We start from the raw sequence: 21464 nt of genomic DNA, 5'->3' as shown, positions 1-21464 counted from the left end.
AAGGTGGTGACCCGACTCTTTTTGAAATTACCGTCCAATCTCAATACTGCCGGTTTTTTCCAAGATTTTTGAAAAGCTAATGTTCATCGCATGTGGGATTATCTGATTGAGCATAGCGTGATCAATAGACATCAGTATGGTTTTGTCCCAAAATCTTCAACTGAGAAGGCCATTGCCGAGTTGCATTTGTCTCTCTTGGAGGGTTTCGATAAGAAAAAATTTAGCCTGGGTGCTTTCATTGACCTAAAAAAGGCTTTTGATGTAATTGATCACGAAATTTTGCTACAAAAGTTGTCGATGTACGGTTTTCGTGGAGTTGTGTTTGACTGGTTCAGGTCGTATTTATCTGATCGGAGTCAGTTTGTTTCAGTTGATAATGTAGTGTCTCCTCCGTTTAAAATTCAAACAGGGGTGCCCCAAGGTTCGATACTCGGCCCCCTATTATTTATAATTTTTGTAAATGATATTTTTTCAATATCAGATAAATGTACTACAATCCTGTTCGCCGACGACACCAATATTTTTTTGTCGGGAAAAGACCCAAATGAATTGTTCCTAGAAATGAATCGTCAGCTCCAAAAATTCTGTGATTGGTTTTTGAAAAGTAAATTGGCATTGAACTTAAGTAAATCATGTTATATTATATTTGGCCCTAAGATAAGTACTAATAACAAAATTCTAGAAAAAAATAAATTGTTCATTCAGGGCACTGTGCTCCCAAGAGTGCAATCGATAAAATTTTTGGGGGTTATACTTCAAAGTGATTTAAAATGGACCAATCACGTTAGCAAAATGGTCAATAAATTGTATCAAGTTATTGGAATATTATTTAAAGCGAGAAACAGATTGGATACTGAAACAATGATGATGCTTTATTATTCTTTTCTATATCCCTATCTGCTGTATGGGAATGTTTTCTGGGGATCCGCAAGTAAATATCTAATCAATAAGATCATTGTGCTGCAAAAGAGTTTTATACGCCTGTGTTTCTCCTTAAGTTATCGTGATCACACCAATCATTTGTTCCGAAGTCATAAAATTCTTAGGTTTGATCAATTACACAATTACATTCTTCTGATTTTTCTTTATAAAATTCTTTCTTATAACGATTATAAGCACCTAAATGTTTTTTGTAAGATCACATCGGCCACCAGACAACATGGTATGTTGATGCCAAAAAAAGTTAGAACTTCTACTTACGATAGAAGTTGGGTTGCTAAGGGAGTTAGACTTTGGAACGCTTTGGCTATGCATAACCAATTGCAACTTACAATTGAACACTTTAAGCATTATGCTAAGAGCGAAGTTATGTCCATGTCCGTCGATGTTTAAGATGTTATTATATATATGTATGTGTGTGTATATGTGTGTATGTTTATATATATTTTTTTATTATGTTTAATTCTATTTAACGACTTGTCTACTTTGTGTTTTGTACATTGCACACGAACTTTAATTAGTTAAGGTGGTCTGCACAAGTAGTTTGTTACTTTTTTGATCTCCTGACTTATTTTTTCTGTCAAATAAAATTTGGATTAAAAAAAAAAAAAAAAAAAAATATATATATTTATATATATATATATATATACATATATATGCATAAACATACAGTATTCTTTGAAATCACTTAATGTTAAATGATTAGGTGTCATTAATTATTTAATTATTCATATTATATATTCATTTGTTTAAATTTATTTGCTCATTAATGTTTAACGGCCTTCGATTCAACTGCGTAAAAACCCTCCAACTGATAACTGGAATGCTTCTGCCATGACCCAAATAATTACATGCTACGAAATGATGCGGATTTGACAATGATGAGTGAATGAATTCATCACTGATGCATTAATGATCCGCTAGTTTTTTGAAAGGTGCTTTCCTGCAGTTGAAACAGTTAATCAAATTAATTAGATCATTACAATTAATTGATGATAATAACTTAGTTATTGAAACTGAGGCACATTAGCTAAGCAGAGACCATTGAGGAATGTATGTTAGTCATTGGCTGGCGTCTAATGGCAACACATTAATCAGCACAATTCCAGATCTCATCGGTCACGTACATGTCATGAATGCCAATAAAAAATAACAACATCGACAGACTGAAAAGGTGAGAAATAATTAAAGAACACACATCGTTCGTTTCTGTAACTGTTATTGCAAACTGTAGATCTTGAAATACTTTCTTCAGTTGTTGAATTGGTTATTAATATTTGAGCCTCGAAGTCAAACGTGAACATTTAGACGCCAGGACGTACGTGCACTTTCATTCATCTCTCTTCAATTAATTGCCTTCTCAAATTTCATCGTTCAATTTGTTTATTTGTTTAATTTAAAAATTATTGTAACCAAAAATGAATGTAAGAAATTTCAATAAAATCTCCTTAAAACAACACATTATTACAAACAACAAATCAAGCTTAACATTTTGAGACCTCGTTCATCGTGATCGAGTGAGCAACGTAAAATGTTTTGTTGTGTAAGTCACAATGTGGCAGGTCTCTGTCACACAAGAGCAGCAAGCACGTGAATGAAGTTCCATCTAAGTTCCTGTGGTCGGTGGCTGGTGGCTACTAAACTCTGCAGTTGCAATTTTCAATCCATTCACTCCTGCACATTAGACATTAGTCAATCAATCATTTATTGATCGGATTATGGCTGTTCATGACTTGAATGATTTGATTTGCTGGCCGGTTCAATTGCTGAACGTTCAAAATGCTGCTACTGCCTGCTACTGACGGCGACACTTGAGTGTGCAAGTTTTAAAAATTATCATTAATCAAAGTTAAGCGTTGTTCAGTTTTCGACTCCCATCACGTCGAGCCTGATGTTAATTTATTGCCGCTACCCGTCACAACATGTCGTCGTCGATTTCTAAGATGTTTGTTACAATCACTGCATAACACGTTTATCATTATTACTATGTTCTGTTACTAAGTTGTCGTCGTCATCATCGTCATCATCATCCTATTTATTTATCAGCTATAGCGGCACATATTTCATTCAATTATTGTATTGCAATAAATCACAATCTCACACGCACACACGAACGCACGCACGCACGCACGCATTATTCACATCATGCCAGTCTGTCAATCATTTTGAGTTTATGATCTCGCATTTAAATGTTTAACTGTCAGCACATCACTGTACCATATACCCCACCCCAGCACACCACCACACCACTACACCCTACAGATACACCTCATATGTTTGTATATATATATATATATAAATATATATATATATATATATATATATATATATAATTAAACATTTAATAGTAAACACAACACAACATGAATTAATAATCATAAACATGAAAACGTAGAACACTTGAACAGCAACGACGTGGTGCTTGATTTATACGGATGCATTATCGCTACTTTATTTATTGGCCAGTTATAAATGAATGCATGTAGGAAGGCAAGAGTATCGAGGTATGTGTTGTGTATGTGTGGTGGTGTGTTGTGTATGTGTGGTGGTGTGTTGTGTATGTGGTGTGTTGTGTGGTGGTGTGTTGTGTGGTGGTGTGATGTGTATGCGATGTGTTGTGTTGTTTTTGAGGTGTGTTGTGTGGTGGTGTGTTGTGTATGTAGTGTGTTGTGTTGTGTGTGAGGTGTGTTGTTGTTGTTGTTGTCCTTCCTAGGAGTCGGACGAGGGTTCCAGGCGAGGCCTGAGCCAGTTCGCCACCGCGACCGGGTTTATCCACAGATCTATTGGATTGAGGACAGTGGGATTCTGTGGACAGCTGAACAGATGTGGCACATTGTCCGGATGTGTTTGGCAGAAAGGACAGATGTTAATGTGTCCACTGTCAATTCTATTTTTGCAGCTGTTCAGAAAGATACTGTGACTGGATCGGAGTTGAGCATGGGTCAGCCTGGTTGCCCTTGATAGGGTTTCCTCCAATTTGTCAATTTTAGGGGTTGGTGGTGGCTACCCATTGGGCAGTACCGGTGCCTGGTACGACTCGGTGGCGGCTTTGGCGGCGTTACTAAGAAGAGTGTTGGATGCGGCCTTTAGAGACTTGTTGTTGATGTTTGCTGGAAGCACCGCTTCGACCATTGATGACCATCTTGAGATGAGAGTGTCCTTCATATCTCGGTAAGGTCGTTGTTGAATGGTAATGATGTTGTACGGGTGGCTTGGTTTGTAACACTGTAGGAGGAAATGTGAGGATAGCAACTCGGAGTGCTGCTTCACTGTTAGTATCTGGCATTCTGAATGTAAATGCTGCTCAGACGTGATTCCGTGGCAGCCTGTAACCAGTCGTAAAGCAGCATTCTGAGAGCTTTGTAGTCTATTGAGGCTTGAGTTGGACGTCAGAGGGAACCAGGCCGGGCAGGGTTAGGGTTAGGGTTACTCAATTGTGGAACACCCAATGGCTTTGTATGTCTGTAGGAGTGTATCTTTATCCTGGCCATATGTAGTGCCGCTGAGAGCCTTGAGAATATTGTTTCTTTTGGTGGCCTTGCCCGCTGCCATTTTGTGGTGTTGTGAGAACGACAGCATTGTGTCCAAAGTTAGTCATAACATTTTCGGGTTGTGTTCCAGCGGTAAAAACTGGTTGTTTTTTTCAATTTTGGGATGGTAGTTGTTCTGGTGCAACAGCCTTCTTGTGGTGGAACCGATTGGACCGATCGTCATTTTTTCTGTCGACCGCTTCCAACAAACCGTTGCAACACCCCCTCCCAACCTCGGATGTCAATTTTGGATGAGGTGTGTTGTGTGGTGCAGTTGTGTGGTGCGATGGTGTGCTGTATGCACTTTTTGATAAAGTCTGATTGTTGACGCGCACAGTTGCCGGTGAGACAGGTGATTTTGTACACAACGTGACGACGTTCCAGCGTTGACTCGTTTTCGGGTAGGCAATTATTTATTAGAATTTAATTATATGTTTGGGCCATATTTTTATATATTATTATTATTTATATTATTATTTAGCTTTATTTTCAGGATTAACATACTTATGCTGCGGTTTATAACTTTCTTTTAATGACCTCATCAAATTTGTAAAACGATGACACTAAATTACTATAATATAAAATTACGTTATTATTATTATTGTTGTTTTTGTGTTTGCACTTTAGATTAGTTGGTTACCAGCTTCTTCAAAATCTCCACTATCATATACCCGTCCACAAAGTTGCCTCAAACGCTATCGATTTCCGTCGGCAGAAACACTAGGCAGGTCTGGTTCGACTACCAAGACAAGAGAGCTTGTCGATTGCTGGACACAATGAACAATAGCTGGATTGATGACAAAACCAACTGCGCAAAGAAAGCATTATATTATATGTTATTCTACGATTCAATGGGCTTTTTACAGAGAAAGCTTTGCCTAAATAAGGAGAGAGCGCACATACTTCAGACAATCGTGGATCAAAGCAATTAAAATCTTCATCAACAATTGAAAACCGTTTATGATCCACAAAATTCAGACGGCGTGTTGACACTACAGCGCGATAGTCTGGCACTCATCAGAGATGACTCAGAGACGGCTGAGCTAAGTGTTTCCATGGAGTGCTTAATCAAAGATTCTTTTTTGACTAATTATTACTTTTAGAGTTACCAAATTGGAGCTCCGAAAATAGTTTATGTATCTCACTCAACCTGGAACAAATTAAAAAATGACATCTGGCATGGCACTGAGTGTTATCAGCTGAGTTTTTAAAATTCCATGGATTTGGACTTATTGGCTAAATAGCCGATGTTTACGGTAACGTATAAAAAAATTAATCAATTTTTAAAGATTTTAAATGTTTAAGCGCAAAAGTGGCCGATCAAGTTGTTATGATCATAGAGGCAAATTGAAAACCAAGAGTGCTGTCCTGCTGTCCACTTTGTTGCAAGGATAGGAAAGATGGACCACCTACAACGTCACATACGAAAACTCGACCATTTTCTTGAATATTGGGTGCCTAAAACTAAAGTGCTGAAGAGATGTGGTATCACAGGTATTGAAGCCATTATCCACCTGGCTCAGTTTCGTTTCGCGGGTCACGTTGTTTGCATGCCGGTCTCGGAAATTCTTAAACAGGTTTTTAGAAGGAATGATTGGAAAACATCAACATTAATAATTTTGAAAATAGCTATGATAAAATAATACCAATAATAAAAATACTTAAGATAACAAGAATCCGCTGTGCGAGTGGTCAAGTAGAACATTGTAAGAATACCTAAATGAAAAAAGGATACCTCGACAGCACACTCAGTGGAGATTAAAATGCAGATCAGCGGCTGATAACTTTGAACAATCTCGTGTTATGGCCCTTGGTCATAACATTTCAAATGCCGGTTATTTTCATAGAAATAGGAGCAGACCAAAGTTGTAATTGCGTAATTGAATTAATGTCTTAGTCAGATCTAGGTATCAAAAATTGTGAACTAAATTTTGCAAAATAAAATTATGCCTGCGGGTTCGTATTTTATTTCGGAACTTCAATTCTTCATAAAATAGCTTCAGAGAAAAATGGAGCTCTATAATAAACTCCCCCATAATTCTGCTGTTCTGCATATAGCTGCTGAGAATATATTTTATAGGTAGGTAGCCATGAAATATTTAAAAAATACCAAATTGTTACAAAGTTTATCATAGGTAACGACGAAACAGTCAACACAAAAGCGGCACAAACACGACGGTCAAGACAGTGGCGGTGTTGCAGGTGTGCGGAGGCTCGATTCTGTCCATACGGTTGGGGATCCAGGGTTGGACTCTGCTTACGAGAAGACTCACCGATGATGCATTTCATCGTTTCGACGGTGCATTCCACGAGTCCGTTTGTGGGGGTGTGTTTTTGCATACCTATATATTTCTTATAACTATTAGTAGTATTTATTTACATACACATGTTGACATACACTCATACTTGTTAATATGTATAGTATATATAAATATGGAGCATTCGTACATGTAAGTTGCAGGTCTGTTCGTAAAACGTGATTTATTACAAAACGTTCAAATTAAACACCCTGAAACGATGCATAAACATGTAAGTGTGTGTATGATGCGTGTGTATGTGATGTAAGCATAATACTTGCATAATGTATGTATCGCGTGTGTGCATATTTGCATGGGTGAATTGAACATAATAACTTAAGTATGGACTTATTTTTGTTTGCGCATGCATATGCATGTATGCGTGCATGCATAGGGTGCATGCTTTGTATGTTTGTCTGACTGTTTTAATTTGTGTGTGTGTCTGTTATCTAAAAAATGTAAACATATTTCATTTTTCAAAGATTTATATACTGGTGTGTAATTATAAAAATATGATCTGCAGTTCTACGTCCGTGTTTACAAAATTTCGTTGCCTATGATAAATTTTTGTAACAATTTGGTATTTTTTGAATATTTCATGGCAAAAAACTGTGAACCTACCTGTAAAATATATTCTGAGCAGCTATTAGCAGATGAGCATAATTATGGTGGAGTTTATTATATATTGCTGCAACCCATGACTCTCGTAACTACCGACACCAATGATATTTTCAAATATCTCTATATTTTCAACACCAGTGTTGTAGCTCCCAACGATCGTCGAGTGTTCGTTATTTCTTGGTTTTGTATTCCGTTGGTATTCGTTTCGTTATCTCGTCGATTTCCGATGAATGAACACAACTGCTTCGAACGCAAAATTTGTTGAACGTTTATTTGAATGCCAACAGTAATAGAAACAATAAACTAATTCAATTCAAGTAACTACATAAATCACATTTACGACTTTGCTTCTAACTTCTCTAGAAACCTGACTGCAAAACCTGACTGGCAACATAACTACTACGCAGGACCTATACATAGCCTAAATTTTTAGCATAAATTCAATATTTTTTTACAATCCTATATAGCTTACAATCCAAAGATTACAAATATAGCAAAGATTACAATAATCAGGATAACAAATAAAATAGCGCAATTTGATCATTGCCGCGGTTCTAACAATAGCTTTAATTTTTCTCTGAAGCAATCTTACGAAGTTATTTCATATTTGGTTCCGAAATAAAATATGAACCCACTGGCATAATTTCATTTTGCAAATTTTGATTCACAATTTTTGATACCTATGGATGTGACTCAGACGTTAATTAGATTACAAAATTACAACTTAGGTCTGCTCCTATTTTTTTGAAAAAAACCGGCATTTGAAATGTTATAATATCAAAACGGAAATACACTTATAGTTATTGATTTTATTTATGAAACGGCAAATAGGATAAATTATATATATATCAATTCAGTCCTGTCTAAACAACACTCAATAAGGCACCGACAGGAAGCCTTCAATACTATTTCATTTCAAATACATTCTATTATGTTCAAAACATTTTTTCAATGTTTTTAATAAGTATTAACATGGATTTGCCATAATGTATTCAAAAAGTGGAATAAAATTATTGAAACTATGCTAATTGAATAGATTTGTGTTCATAAATATTGCGCAAGAAGCGCGACACAAAAGAAATAAAGAAATCATTCATATAGTCAACCAGTTAATCATTTGACCAGTTATTCAATCAAAGCAGTTAGACAGTTTGTCAGTCAATCAGTTAACTAATCTTACGATTAAACAATCAGCCATCGTTCAATTAACAAATCAGTCATCCCAACAGTCGACCAGTTGGTGTATGTAAGCTGCACATGTCTGACACATGCTGCTAATGAATTACACGCCATTTGATGGATGTTTGTCATATCATTCAACTGTTACTGAAACGAAAATTATTTTCAATGTTCTTTATTTTTGCTTATTTTGTAAACGATTTCATGATTTAGTGACTCCATTTTTTAATGTCATGCTCTGAACATGTTCATTATTTATGATCTCTTGTGAATAATAGTACTAATTTTCTAACACAACGTGGAAGTCGCTGAACAAATGTACGCTGTGGGTAATAAATCTTAACAGCATCATAAAAAAAGGTTTGAAATGGCTCTGCTGATAATAAATCTTTGCGACTTTTTAAAATTATTTAACAAATCAGCCCCGAACGACAAACGAAATTTCAGTCCACCACGAAACATTTTTCAGCCACTTGAAAATTAATTAAGAAATATTTTTTATTTACGGGTTATAAGAAAACTAAATGTTGAGCCTTGTTGGATAGCAATCGAACATCTCATCGCGCAAATCGAGCAAGTCGAAACTTTCAGTTCAGCGTACCAGCACTGTTCATATATGAAGTTGTTTTATTTCTGTAAATTATAAAGGAAGTCTAAAATAAAATGACAAACACCAAAATGTTGTTTAATGGTTGAGAATTTATTCAAAACTATCATCTTGAATCTGCAAGAAATTACACGATTGTTATTATTGCAAATGAAAATAATCAACAATAAAAAACAAAATACAAAATACAAACAAATAAAAAATGAATGAAAATTAAATGTAGGAACATACGGACGAAGAAAGGTAAAATAGTTCAATCACTCACTCTAATTCTCTCTCTCTTTTCCTCTCTCTCTTTCTCATACACACACAAAGACACACACACAGACACACACTCACGCGCAGATTGGCACCACGGAATGACACAATCCATTTCTATCATACATGTCAAGAACTCACTGCTTCACAAATTATAACGAGAAGAAATCTATTCATCATCATCAGCATCACCATATTATCATTATCATCGCCATAACGATATCTGCCATTTCATCACAATCATTATTGTCTTCATCAAAGAGTTCATCATCTCCACCCCATGCGATAAATAGAAAACAAATGTGTGAGTGACTGAAAAATTAATGGAAAGATATTTAAAGTAAAAAGCTGACGGATGCATTGTAACAAATTAATTTGCACTGTTTTTCGTTCGGCTCACTTTTGTCGTGTCACTCTATCAACTTGTTCTTAATAAGCTCTTCGATGCATGTGTGGATGTGTTTCGTGTGCACTTGTGCTTCATAAGTACGTGCGTGTACGCGTGTATATGCGTGAGTGTGTATGTGCGCGTATGTGTGTATATGCGTGTATGTGTGTGAGTGTGCGTTCGACTGTATGTGTGTATATGTGTGTATGTTTACGACTGCGTGAATGCGCGTTGTGTTTGTGTATGTCATTTTATTTGTGCGTGTGTGTTTCTGTTATCGGCAAATTATTTTGAACGTACCGTAGAAAAACGTCAGCCATCACACGTGAAGTTGTTTAAATTTAAATTAACGATCGAGGAGAGTTCATAAAAATTTACTTGAATGATTGAAATTTATAGCGATAATCATCGTTCGAAGCACGATGCATACACTTCAATACGCTCAAAAGAACAGCAAACATAATAACAACCATTTGCGAAGGTGATGATGATAATGGCGATAATAACAAGAATAATTTGAAAGAATAATAAAAACAACGCTACAAATAATTATTCTAACATAATAATAATAATAAAAAAATTTTCAGTCATACATCAGTGAGGGCTGCACGTTGAGTGAACGATTTAAAGCCATCAGAAATGAATGGTTCTCATATAAGGAGTGATAAATCTTCATTGCTCATTCAATTGTTAAACATAAATAAATAAATTGCATGCCTTTATCTGACTGGCTCTCAATCATCCCATTTAAATTTCTTATTGAGGTTTTCTATACAAAATTTATCAGTAAATCAAACTAGTTAGTAAATCGAACCGTTTCTAAGCGAATAATTTAATTAACTGTTTGTTTACCAATCAAATCGTTTCCATGCTTCATGCTAATTGAAATATTTCAAATTTTTATTAAAAGAAAAATAGCATTGGACAGTTGACGCAAACATTCATGATTGTTGATGTAGAAGTACTTAACAAATGTAAAGCCAACTAGTAAGAAGAATATAATTAAAATATTTGCAACTATTCACAATCCAACAACTGTCCACAACAGAATAGAATTGAAATGAATATGTACAACAACCGAGACAGAGTGCTGCAAGAGAACGCCTAACATCACGATGGTCATCTATCAACATTTCAAGAAACTATGAAAACTGATCTTGAACATTCATCACGTCACTCCAATATCGAAAAAATGAACGAAAAATCATACTGCTAAAAGAAGGTATATATATATATATATACTTATATAACAATAACTTAGTTGCACGGAATATGTATATATTTATGTATATAACTTATATTAGTGTGGTGTGCAGAAAAATGCGTGCAAAACGTTAGAATTTACTCTCCTAACGAGACGTTTGAAATAATTTAACGAGTCTATCCATCATTTGAAATGGGCGATAAATCATTCTGCTAATAAATCACTTCGAAACCAAACATCGATCAAGCATTTTTTCGTACAATCTAAAACAGTTGATTCATATAATGAAATATATTGTTTGTATATATATATAACACACACACACACACACACATATATATATATATATACATATATATATATAACATATATATATATATATATATATATATATATATATATATATAATGCATGTATATATACACGTTTGTTACCGTAAATTATTAAAGTGCTTTTATAAACAATTTAACTGACAAAAATTAAGTTTTATGTCTACTTATGTTTGACTGTTGTTAACATGTTGAAATAATTTCTGTCGCACTTTTTTAACGTACCAGGTGTTGGGTAGTGGCAGGTTTTGAGGTTGAACTACCGGTCGACGAGTAGAGGTGATGGTTCTCCAAATTACGTTCATTCATGTTTTGCAATGACAAACATGTATCTGGGTCTTTCAATATTAATTTTTCGTCGTAATCAGTAACATATGAACCTGAAATTGAACAACAAAATCAAACGAGACCTTCTTCTTTAATTTTGGATGCGAGTAACTTGGGAAATTAAGGTGCAGCAGCTGCAGCAACGGAGTTGAGATGCTGGTTGTAGAGGGCGTATGGAGAATAATATGCAGCTAGGGAAGGGAATGGCTGGCTCAAAACATTGGCATGAGGAGCTGTTAGATTTGGGGGCGTCAAGGAAAGAGTTGGTGATTTGTACGGATGATAACGGGCGGAAGTGAAAAGGCTGTTTGGACTAGCGCGCGATCGATTAGTGTGGGAACTACTGTGATGCGGAGCTGACGTCAGATGGGGGTGAGGGAAGCTTGGAGAAGACGAAAGACTTCTTGTACTTGGGTGTGTACGACTGGAAGACGGTACACCAAAGTACGATGACAACGGAAAAGGCAGAGGAGGGAGAGCAGCTGGGTTGAAGGGAGGTAGAGCTTGAGGTGGTAAGGGTGGCATAGGTGGCTGTTTTTGTTGCTGCTGGTGGGGGTGATTTATTGTCGAAGATGATTGTGGGGGTGAGGGAAGAGTTGGGGAATTTGATTCTGTTGTGTGTCCATGCAAATGTATCAGTAATTCTTCGGATGTCAGAAACCTTTTGCCGCAATATTCACTTCCTTGTACCCAATTGCACACCAGAGGTTGTCCGTGTGGTTGATGGGGGAGTTGCATGGGACTGCTCAATGAGGAATTAAACATCGAAGCTCCCAATCCGCCAGTAAGTAAAAGAGGGTTGAAAGGAGGCATGCATAAAGATGGCACAGGAGGAAGAGATGCAGGGTAGAATAAGTTGGCTGCTGCATGCAACGATGCTGTTGCTGGGTTGATGTTGCTGCTGCTGTTGAACATTGTTGTTGATTTATCGCAGCATTGATTGCAATTTGTTGATGTGCAATGAGGGGATTGACTTTTTAGATGAGATGTTGAAACGTGTGAGCCAGTACAACTTGGTTCTTTGCACAAACCATTCTCGTTGCATTTTTTAAAAAGTCCACTGGCTGTGGTTGCTCCGGTAGGTGACTTTTGTTGGTTGGGTAAGTTGGCAACTTGTGACGCTGCTGCAGCTTGAACCACAGCTGCCAAATTAGCTGAGTAGGCAGCCAGCGGATCAAGCGACAGTGGATAGCTGAATATGGAAGGATAAAGATTGCTAAGAGCCGAAGACGGAGATGGAAATGAAGATGCATTTTGTATTGCTTCTTGTAGTTTTATTGAATTATATAATGGATATAAAGAGTTTTTAACTAAATATTCCTGACTGTTTGCATCCATTGGAAAATAACCATTGTTCGAGTTGTTATTAAGCTTGTTCAAATAACCGTTGAAGTAGTTTGGTATGTATCGACCAGCGGCTGATAACGACGTTGTACTAATGTCTTCGTTATAAAAGTTGTATTTGTCCGTGTATGATCCAACACTCGAATGTCGGTCAGTTAATTTTTCGGCGTTCATTGACGGAGTTCTGATGCAGTTCGGTTTGTTCGGACTTGTTTTGAAGTTGTTGGAATGGGAATTTTTATTTGTACTAGTGTTGCTGTTACTTTTTTCATCTTTTCTCAGGATGCAATCAGATCCATTTTGTGCTTTTCTTCTTTCTTCTAAGTTAGATTTCGATAACTTTTCAGGTGTTGCACCGGTTTTCAATCGAGACGAGCCATCCTTACTCGGCGTGTTGTTGCTAAAATTGCTTGACGAAGCCAAATTATCTTTTTTGTCGACGGGGTTGTTGCCTGTAGCGGATGGTTTGTTGTTGCTGTTGTCCCTTCCAATGCTGCTGCACGTCTGAACCAGCAGAGCAAGTGGGCTGTTCTTGGCGTCCAACTGTTAATAAAATTTAAAATAAATTTTAAGTTTTTATTTGAATTTTAATTTAAGATTTATTTAACATCATTTATAATACAACATTTCAGTTTTAAATAGCCAAGCAAATTAAATTGTTTTCAAAAACAGTTGATTTTTTTAGATACATTTGACAAATTTAAACAATTTTATCTTTGATTAAATTAATTTAAATGATAATTTTTTCAAACAGACATTTGATATTTTGAGGAGAAATATAAAATATCACTCAACGTTGACCCCGAATGAGGCGAAGAATATCAAAACCGCCAAAAAATATGTTGTTATAAAAAAATCAAAGTTCTGTTAAAAAATGTACAGATTTATAAATAAACGAAATGCAATAGATTGTGGTAGGCAGAGTAACATAGCTGCACGTGGTTCGTATGAGGTTTGTAGTTGCTACAATTGTTCATCATCGGCACACAAAAGCAACAACAATAATCGACAAAATGCAACAACCTTAATAACACTATACAACAAAACCTGCAACAAACTTTATTACAAAAGTACACCGAGAACGATAAACAAGAAAAAATTTCTCAACATTTTCGCCGTTATTTCAAAGTGCTCTCTGCGCGTTAAACGGCCATAAATTGAGCTATTTGCATGCATAAAACGACATACTCTTCAATTTACAACACGTTGTTAAATTTTTTCAGAGATGTTGCTAGGCTCGTTGAAGCTTCTTCATTAAATAACTTCGTGCTCTTTATGATTTTTTAAGTTATTTGAACGAGATCATTTCTTTTTGGAACATTTTGAAAAAGGAAAAAAGTTGTTGATGATGTTACTTACTATAATAATGTGATTGAAACAACACGTCTGAATTGAATTCATAGCCTGCCACAGTTGATTTTGCGTTGTTAATCTGATGACGATAACAAAGTTAAATTTGAATAATTGAAATATTCATTTTCTGCTTACTTTTTTGCATTCTCATATTAAAAATGGTAATGAAATAGTAAAGTAACGAAATGATTGAAACTTTAAAACATAACTTTCTTGATTTTATATAAAACTATGGTAAGGTCGGTTCTAGAATATGCGGTTCCAGTGTGGTCGCCGTGGAAGGTAGAGATGGTAGAGCATATTGAAAGGGTTCAAAAGTGAGCAACAAAAATGATAAGGGAATGCAGGGGACTAAACTATGAGGATAGGCTTAGATATTTGGGGTTGCCAACGTTGAAGTGCCGAAGAGTTAGAGGAGATCTGATTTTGTTGTTTAAAAAATTTCTTGACCTGAATGATCAAGATTGTTATTCTGAAATGTCTTTGTACTTAAATGAGAGAACAAGAGGATATCATAAAAAACTAGGAATATCGGGTTCAAAGGTAACTTGCGAAAGCATTTTTTACTTGTCGAATCATTCCTGTGTGGAATAAATTACCTGCCAATATAGTGAACTGTGCCACTGTTGACAGATTTAAAAATTCGTTGGATGATTATTGGAAGAATGAAAGTTTTAAATACAACTGGAGAGCGGAGGCGCCTAGATCAATAAATTAAACATGCAATCTTCTGGAATGTATTCGTGTGTATTTGTGGGTGATATACAGATGTGTGTGTAGCGATGTGTATGTGCTTATACGCTTTGTATTGATGTATTCATTGGTTTAGTTATATAAGTAATGATAACGATATATATGATATACATTCTATGTTTGGTGCACTTGTGTGGTTAGAGGTGCTGAGAGTTGGTAGTGTCGTTTCCGACTTGATACGCACAGGTCAATTGTGAAGTTGTTTTTAAATGGGCGGGTGTATATGTTCTGTTTTATTTGTTTGTTTTTTGCACTTGAGACTTCATTATGTAAATAATTAGGTAAGAGAATGACCGTCTATAATTCTAAGATTTTGGCATAGACTCTCAACACCGGCAGGTGTTAAATTAACTAATTTGGAGCTAACTACATTTATTTCTAATAGTTTTCAGGGTCGACAAGGATGGTGTGGCTACGAGGCTTGTCTGCAGTGAACGATATCGTGAAGTTGGATTGGTGAAGGCCGGGATGAAGTGACGGATGGTGTGATGGGTAAATTGGTGGTCATTGGCACCGGCGATGAGGACTATACGTTGGATTGATAGACAGATACATATTGCATCTATATATATTCGATTATTTTATCGATATGGTACCGTAGTTTATTTTTATTGTTGTTATTATTATTATTGTATTTATTTTTTTATTATTTTTTTTGATACTATTTCAAATTATTATTGTTTTTTGGATTTATTATCCAAAAAACAATAAATTTATGAGCACATGGATTTTAATCTACGCTCATTATTTAAATGTTATGTTATGTTCATATAAGGGTAGGTAACATGACTGTCAGATAATGTAGTGATCGTTCTCATTCTGATTACCTTCAACGTGAATACTTCTCATTCAACTTTTCACGAAGTCTATCAAGATGATGTAAGTAGAAGCAAGAGAGACAAGCGATCAATTCCAAATTAAAAAACGAGTGTCACTGTCCTCCTTCTTATCAATTAGGTCCTGGAGTCAAAAATGTGTTCAGCAGCGATGACTGCCTGCTGGTGCAGTGAGGCGCAGCCAGGCAACTATGATGTTACTTTCAAGCGCGATTAACACGTGCAATGTTATTTTGTGAAACATTTTCTATCAGAGGTAAGACGGGAACGGGAATAGCAGGATTTCCATGGTTCCCATGGAAGTTGGTAGAGTTGGAAGTTGGTCTAGTTTTTGGGAATGGAAATTTTAGAGAATATGGAATCTTTGTTCGAAAATTGGGAATGCTGGACGGGAATGGGGAAAAATGGGAAACACAACACAAACGTGACTGAATTTAAAAAATTAATTTAGATCAAAATATCAGTCATCTATGCAACTCAACACGTGTCCGTGTGCGTTAACCGTTTGCCGTTTGAGCTAACTATATATAAATATATTTTTTATAAATTATATATACATATATAATTTTCATATAAAATTATTTTGTTGTTCGATAGTTCAAAATTTTAAATAACGTAAATAAATGAATGAATGCATGGAGAAGGAAGAGAATGACTGATGTGCATGTCTAATTACGAAGAGATGAATAAGAGCAATGGTTGATGATTAATACTTGCGGTGACTGTCTGGTCTGCCGCAGACGTGAACATCCACAACAATGCAGTTCATCATGTGCATCTTACCTCACCAATTGTTTGTGTATGTGTGCGCGTGCGTGCGTGTGTGCGTGCGTGTGTGTTTATGTGTATGTGTGATGCTTATGATATGATATAGGGACTCTCTGTGCGTGTGTGTGGTGTTTGTCAGTATGTGTGAAGTATGCGCGCACGAGTTTGCGTTTTCTTGCGGAATGTTTCAAACTCTTCACTGATTGTGATGAATTCATTGAGCTCATTAAAAAGAAATTCTGAAGACAATACTAATCTGTTGGAATGGCCCTCTGATTTTTTAAATTTCAGGACATTCTGATTCGCCAACCATGGTAACGATCATTCAATGTACACAAAGAAGCCCACACATTCACGCATACATACATTTAAACGTGTGCCATACAAATGTCTCGATCATCAGTGGTTGGTATGAATGTCTGGTAAGTAAAACTTGATGGTCACACCAGTCAGAAGCTCCAGGCATGTTTTTGCACTGACATGCCTCGTTTATGAATTAGCAGGCACCGCTGATAAAAAAATCATCACTATCATGCATGATCATTATCTTTATCATCCTCCTCATTATTATTATCATCATCATCATCAACATCATCATCAACAACAACAACATCATCATCATCAACAACAACAACATCATCATCAACAACAACATCATCATCATCACCATCATCATCACCATCAAGAGTTTTAAAATGAATTGTAATGAAGATGATTGAAGATCGTGCATGGTAATAAATAATATTTTATTGCTGATGATGACGGCTCTGTAGCTGTCATGTTCACATGACGAATTATATCAATAGACACACACACAACACACACACACGCGCACACACACAACATCACAACATTCATACATATATATATATATATATATATATATATATATGGGTTCAGACTGTTGTATAAATAGTTAAGAAGTATCACCACCGCATTTTCCGCATTGCTGAGTTAGCAACCAAGTTTTTCAATTTTTCGAACAATCATTTTATCGATATTATTCAATTTATTCAAATTAATAATAAAATTTCTAATTATTTTAGACTCCATTTTTCATATGTACATTTACATAAAGTTTTTCGGTATCATTTACCATCATCAGAGTAATATATATATATATATCTATATATATATATATATATATATATATATATATATATATATATATATACATATATATATATATATATATATTTCTGCTTCTACTACTACTATTATTACTACTACAACTATTACTACTACAACTTTTACTACTACAACAACTACTACTACTACTACTACTATTACTACTACTACTACTTTAAAACTGTGTTGATGGGTTATGCTGTTAAGCTTATGTTATTTTCACATGATGAAGATGGTGATGATGACGATGATGAAGATGGTGATGATGATGATGTAATAAATAACCTTATTGTTTTGTTGTTAATAATGTTGCAATTTTTGTTATTATTATTATTATTGTCAGTAATAAAATTATTATTATTGTTGTCGTTATTGTAGTTGTTGTTTGTGTTATTCATGTTGATACGGTTGTCATTGAGTTGTTTGTTATGATTGTTTATGGAGTCTGCTCGACGAACGCTCGCCACATGTTTGTGTGTTTGTTGCATGTGTATTTGTTGCATGTGTGTGTCTCTGTGTGTGTTTGTGTGTCTGTGTGTATATGTCTGTGTGAATGTGTGTGAGTGTAGTGTGTGTGAGTTAGTGTGTATGTCAGTTTGTGTGTTTATGTGTGTGTGTGTGCTAGCTAATTTGTTGTAATGTGTATTGTTTTATGTATGTGCACTTATTAATGCACACGTTTCATGTACGTATTTATGTACACGTGTGTGTTTGTTTGCCTATATTTATGTGTGTGCACTTGTATGTGAGTGTTTTGTATGTGTTTGTATGTTTGTGCAACAAACATATGACCAACCGTTTTTGCATGTTTTCAGTTGTTTTTTAAATCAACACCACTGCTACTACTATTAAAACTGCTTCTACTACTACTACTACTACTATTGCGGCTACTACCACTACTACTATTACTACCACTACTTCCTCCTCCTATTACTACTACTACTACACTACTACTACTACTACTACTACTAATAATAATAATAATAATAATATTAATAATGGGAACACTGCTTTTATTTTATCAAATATCACAAAATGAATATAAAGATAGATATAAAATAATGTTTAATATAATAAAGTGTTTAAATTAATAGGCTGTTAGTCTAATTTGCTCATCACTCGACAAAAATGAGTACAAATAGAGAATTATAGTCAATAAAAATAAGGTTCATTCATTATTCCTATCGCAATATATTGAGTAAGATGATGATAACACAGAGTTTATTAAATTGTTTCTAAAATCGTTCGACCAAATTAAGTTAACCAGCGATAAATTAAAAGTATTGTAAAAACCCATTGTAGAAATTTCAAATATTTTAATTAAAAGTTTAAAATTATTGTATTCACTCTTTAAATTAAGTTGAAGGGCTTGAGAGTACTTTTCAATTTTGTATTCTTTAGATTGTTTTAAATTTGTTTCGTGGCATATCGTTAGTTCTAAAATATCGATCGTGTCGCAAAGATTAATATCAGGGCGCAGAGATTTAAACAGCGTTAATACTGGACGAAAATCTTCACACTCCAGATCGGCAAACAACGAGACTTCCAAACTTGCGCATTTTTTAATATTTTCTAAAACTATTGAGAGAACTTTGTTGTGACGATCTGAATATCTTTTTAAAGCTGCAACGGAGCTACAGTTGGACAAAACATGCTTGTTTGTTTGATAAGCGTCACATAGTGGACATTGTGGTTTAAACGTTTTTCCCCATCTTGCTAGGTTGGAGTTTGTTGGAAGTTGTTGAATGATACTTTTCCTAATAAACTTGTAAATAACCTCTGACTGTGTGGCCGTAGACCTTGACCAGCGAACTATTTGATCTGATTTGATGTTTTCCCTCACTGTCTTCAACACTATTCCTTGGGAGCTTAGTGATGATAAATGGTCGAACACCTTTTCTTGCTGTTTGAGCTTCAAATCATGGAGAGTGGGATTTATATCTTTGGTGACTGGGAGCAAGTTGTCTATTTTTGTGTAGTCATTAAATGACTCGCTCCACAGACTTTTCATTTCTTCGTTACCGTTAGATTTAAGGTAGTTGCGAAGCTTCACTCTCAATGATTCAGCATAATGTTTCAGGGATCTGATGTTCAGACCTCCCAATTTGTACGGCAGTGAAAGAATCTCAGATAGACAGCTGCTTATCGGTAAAGCCAGCCAAGTTCTAACGGCATCGTTAATCAATGGATCCAACTTGCTGGCAATCCATGACAGTGATATATCGTAAATACGCAGTTCGAAGGCTACTTGAGCTGGGACAAAACGACGTAAAATTTGAAGTTTCCACTGGGCTGTGGTGTCCAGACTTGAAATCGTTGACAACATGCCTTGTAATTTGTTGAGCAGCAAATCTTTAGCTTTGGAATTGTTGCATTCGAAATCGTATATTTTACCTAGATATTCGAAATGGTCACCAATGCGTATCTGCGGTACAGTGGTGTCATCAATTGTCAACCTCGGCAGGAATTGTTCGTAGTTACCATTTTTCTTCCTCATGCCGAACGTGCAGCATTTATCTATCCTCATTTTCATCCCGGTAGCTTTGCACCAGGCTTTGTTTAAGTCAATTAATTTTTGGGCACCTTCTGTGCTGTTGGCGATGATTGCTGAGTCGTCAGCAAATTGGAACCATGCCCTTGATTTTAAATAAGCTGAAGGGCCCCAAATGTAACCACATTGCTGGTATTCCCTGCCCTCTAACAATTTCATGAGTGGATTAAAACAAAGGTTGAACAGCAACGGTGACGCAAGATCACCTTGTAGTACACCACGCTTGACCGGGATCGGAGGAGTTAGCTTTTCGTATCCAGAGACCGATATCGAATAAATGTGTATATGAATTTTATTAAATTGGTTATCGCTGGTGGTATATGATGGTAATTTAGAGAAGCTGAAATAAGGTCATGACTGACTTCGCCAAAAGCGTTGCGAAGGTCCAAAAGTGAGACGATGACTGTTCTTTGGTGCCTCTTTGCATCTTTGAGCATATGAGTTAATAATTGAGTATGCTCTGCCAAACCATCTACTTTTGGATAGAAACCTTTCTGGATATTTTTATTAATGTAATTGTTGGATTCTAAAAATTTGTATATTCTGTTGTTGATGAACGACGAGAATATTTTATATAGGGTAGGCTGCAAAGTTATTGGTCTGAAGTTGGCAGGGTCATTGGCGGCACCTTTTTTGTGAATTAAAATTGAGAACCCTTTTTTCCAACAGGATGGAATCGTTGATGATGACCAACATTTGTTTAGAAGTTGATGAAGGATTGTGCGAAGAATCGGACATTTTTTGAAGGGTATCGTTGAAATCTGGTCAAGAGGGCATGGAGATGCTTTAGATTTGCATTTGCGAATAATTGATGAAATTTCTGCATATGATGGTGGATTTATATTAAATGGTAATGCAGGTTCTTGAAGATTTCGTATCCAATTTGGAAGGTTGAATTTATTGTTTGGAGAATTACTTAAAATTGAATGGAAATATTTCTTGCATTCGTTAGAATTAAATTGAGGTGACAAACTTGTTGACTTGTTGAATTGCGATTTGCATGTTTTCCAAAACCGTTGTTTTAGTTGCGTTGAGATGTCATGCGTTTTTTC

General features: G+C 35.5%; 2 protein-coding genes across 2 annotated transcripts in view; one reads left to right on the top strand and one right to left on the bottom strand.

The window, feature by feature from the left end:
• The window catches only part of HELRODRAFT_171831 (hypothetical protein), a gene marked incomplete at both ends in the record, with an annotated part of 3068 nt that extends 1736 nt beyond the window's left edge, over nucleotides 1–1332 (top strand). Inside the window, one exon of the mRNA XM_009018496.1 lies at nucleotides 1138–1332. Within this exon, the coding sequence (XP_009016744.1) occupies nucleotides 1138–1332 (195 nt within the window). The remainder of the gene's footprint in view (nucleotides 1–1137) is intronic.
• Nucleotides 1333–11799: 10467 nt separating this feature from the next.
• Nucleotides 11800–15637, bottom strand: HELRODRAFT_171830 (hypothetical protein; the record flags this gene model as incomplete). Its single annotated transcript, XM_009018495.1, has 3 exons — nucleotides 11800–13566; nucleotides 14383–14455; nucleotides 15546–15637. 3 exons carry the CDS (start codon nucleotides 15635–15637, stop codon nucleotides 11800–11802), a joined length of 1932 nt encoding a protein of 643 aa, XP_009016743.1.
• Between the last annotated feature and the right edge of the window lie 5827 nt (nucleotides 15638–21464).

The sequence above is a fragment of the Helobdella robusta genome, assembly GCF_000326865.2.
Source record: "Helobdella robusta unplaced genomic scaffold HELROscaffold_21, whole genome shotgun sequence".
Taxonomy (NCBI): Eukaryota; Metazoa; Annelida; class Clitellata; order Rhynchobdellida; family Glossiphoniidae; genus Helobdella; species Helobdella robusta.
This window is presented reverse-complemented; position numbering and strand designations above follow the sequence as displayed.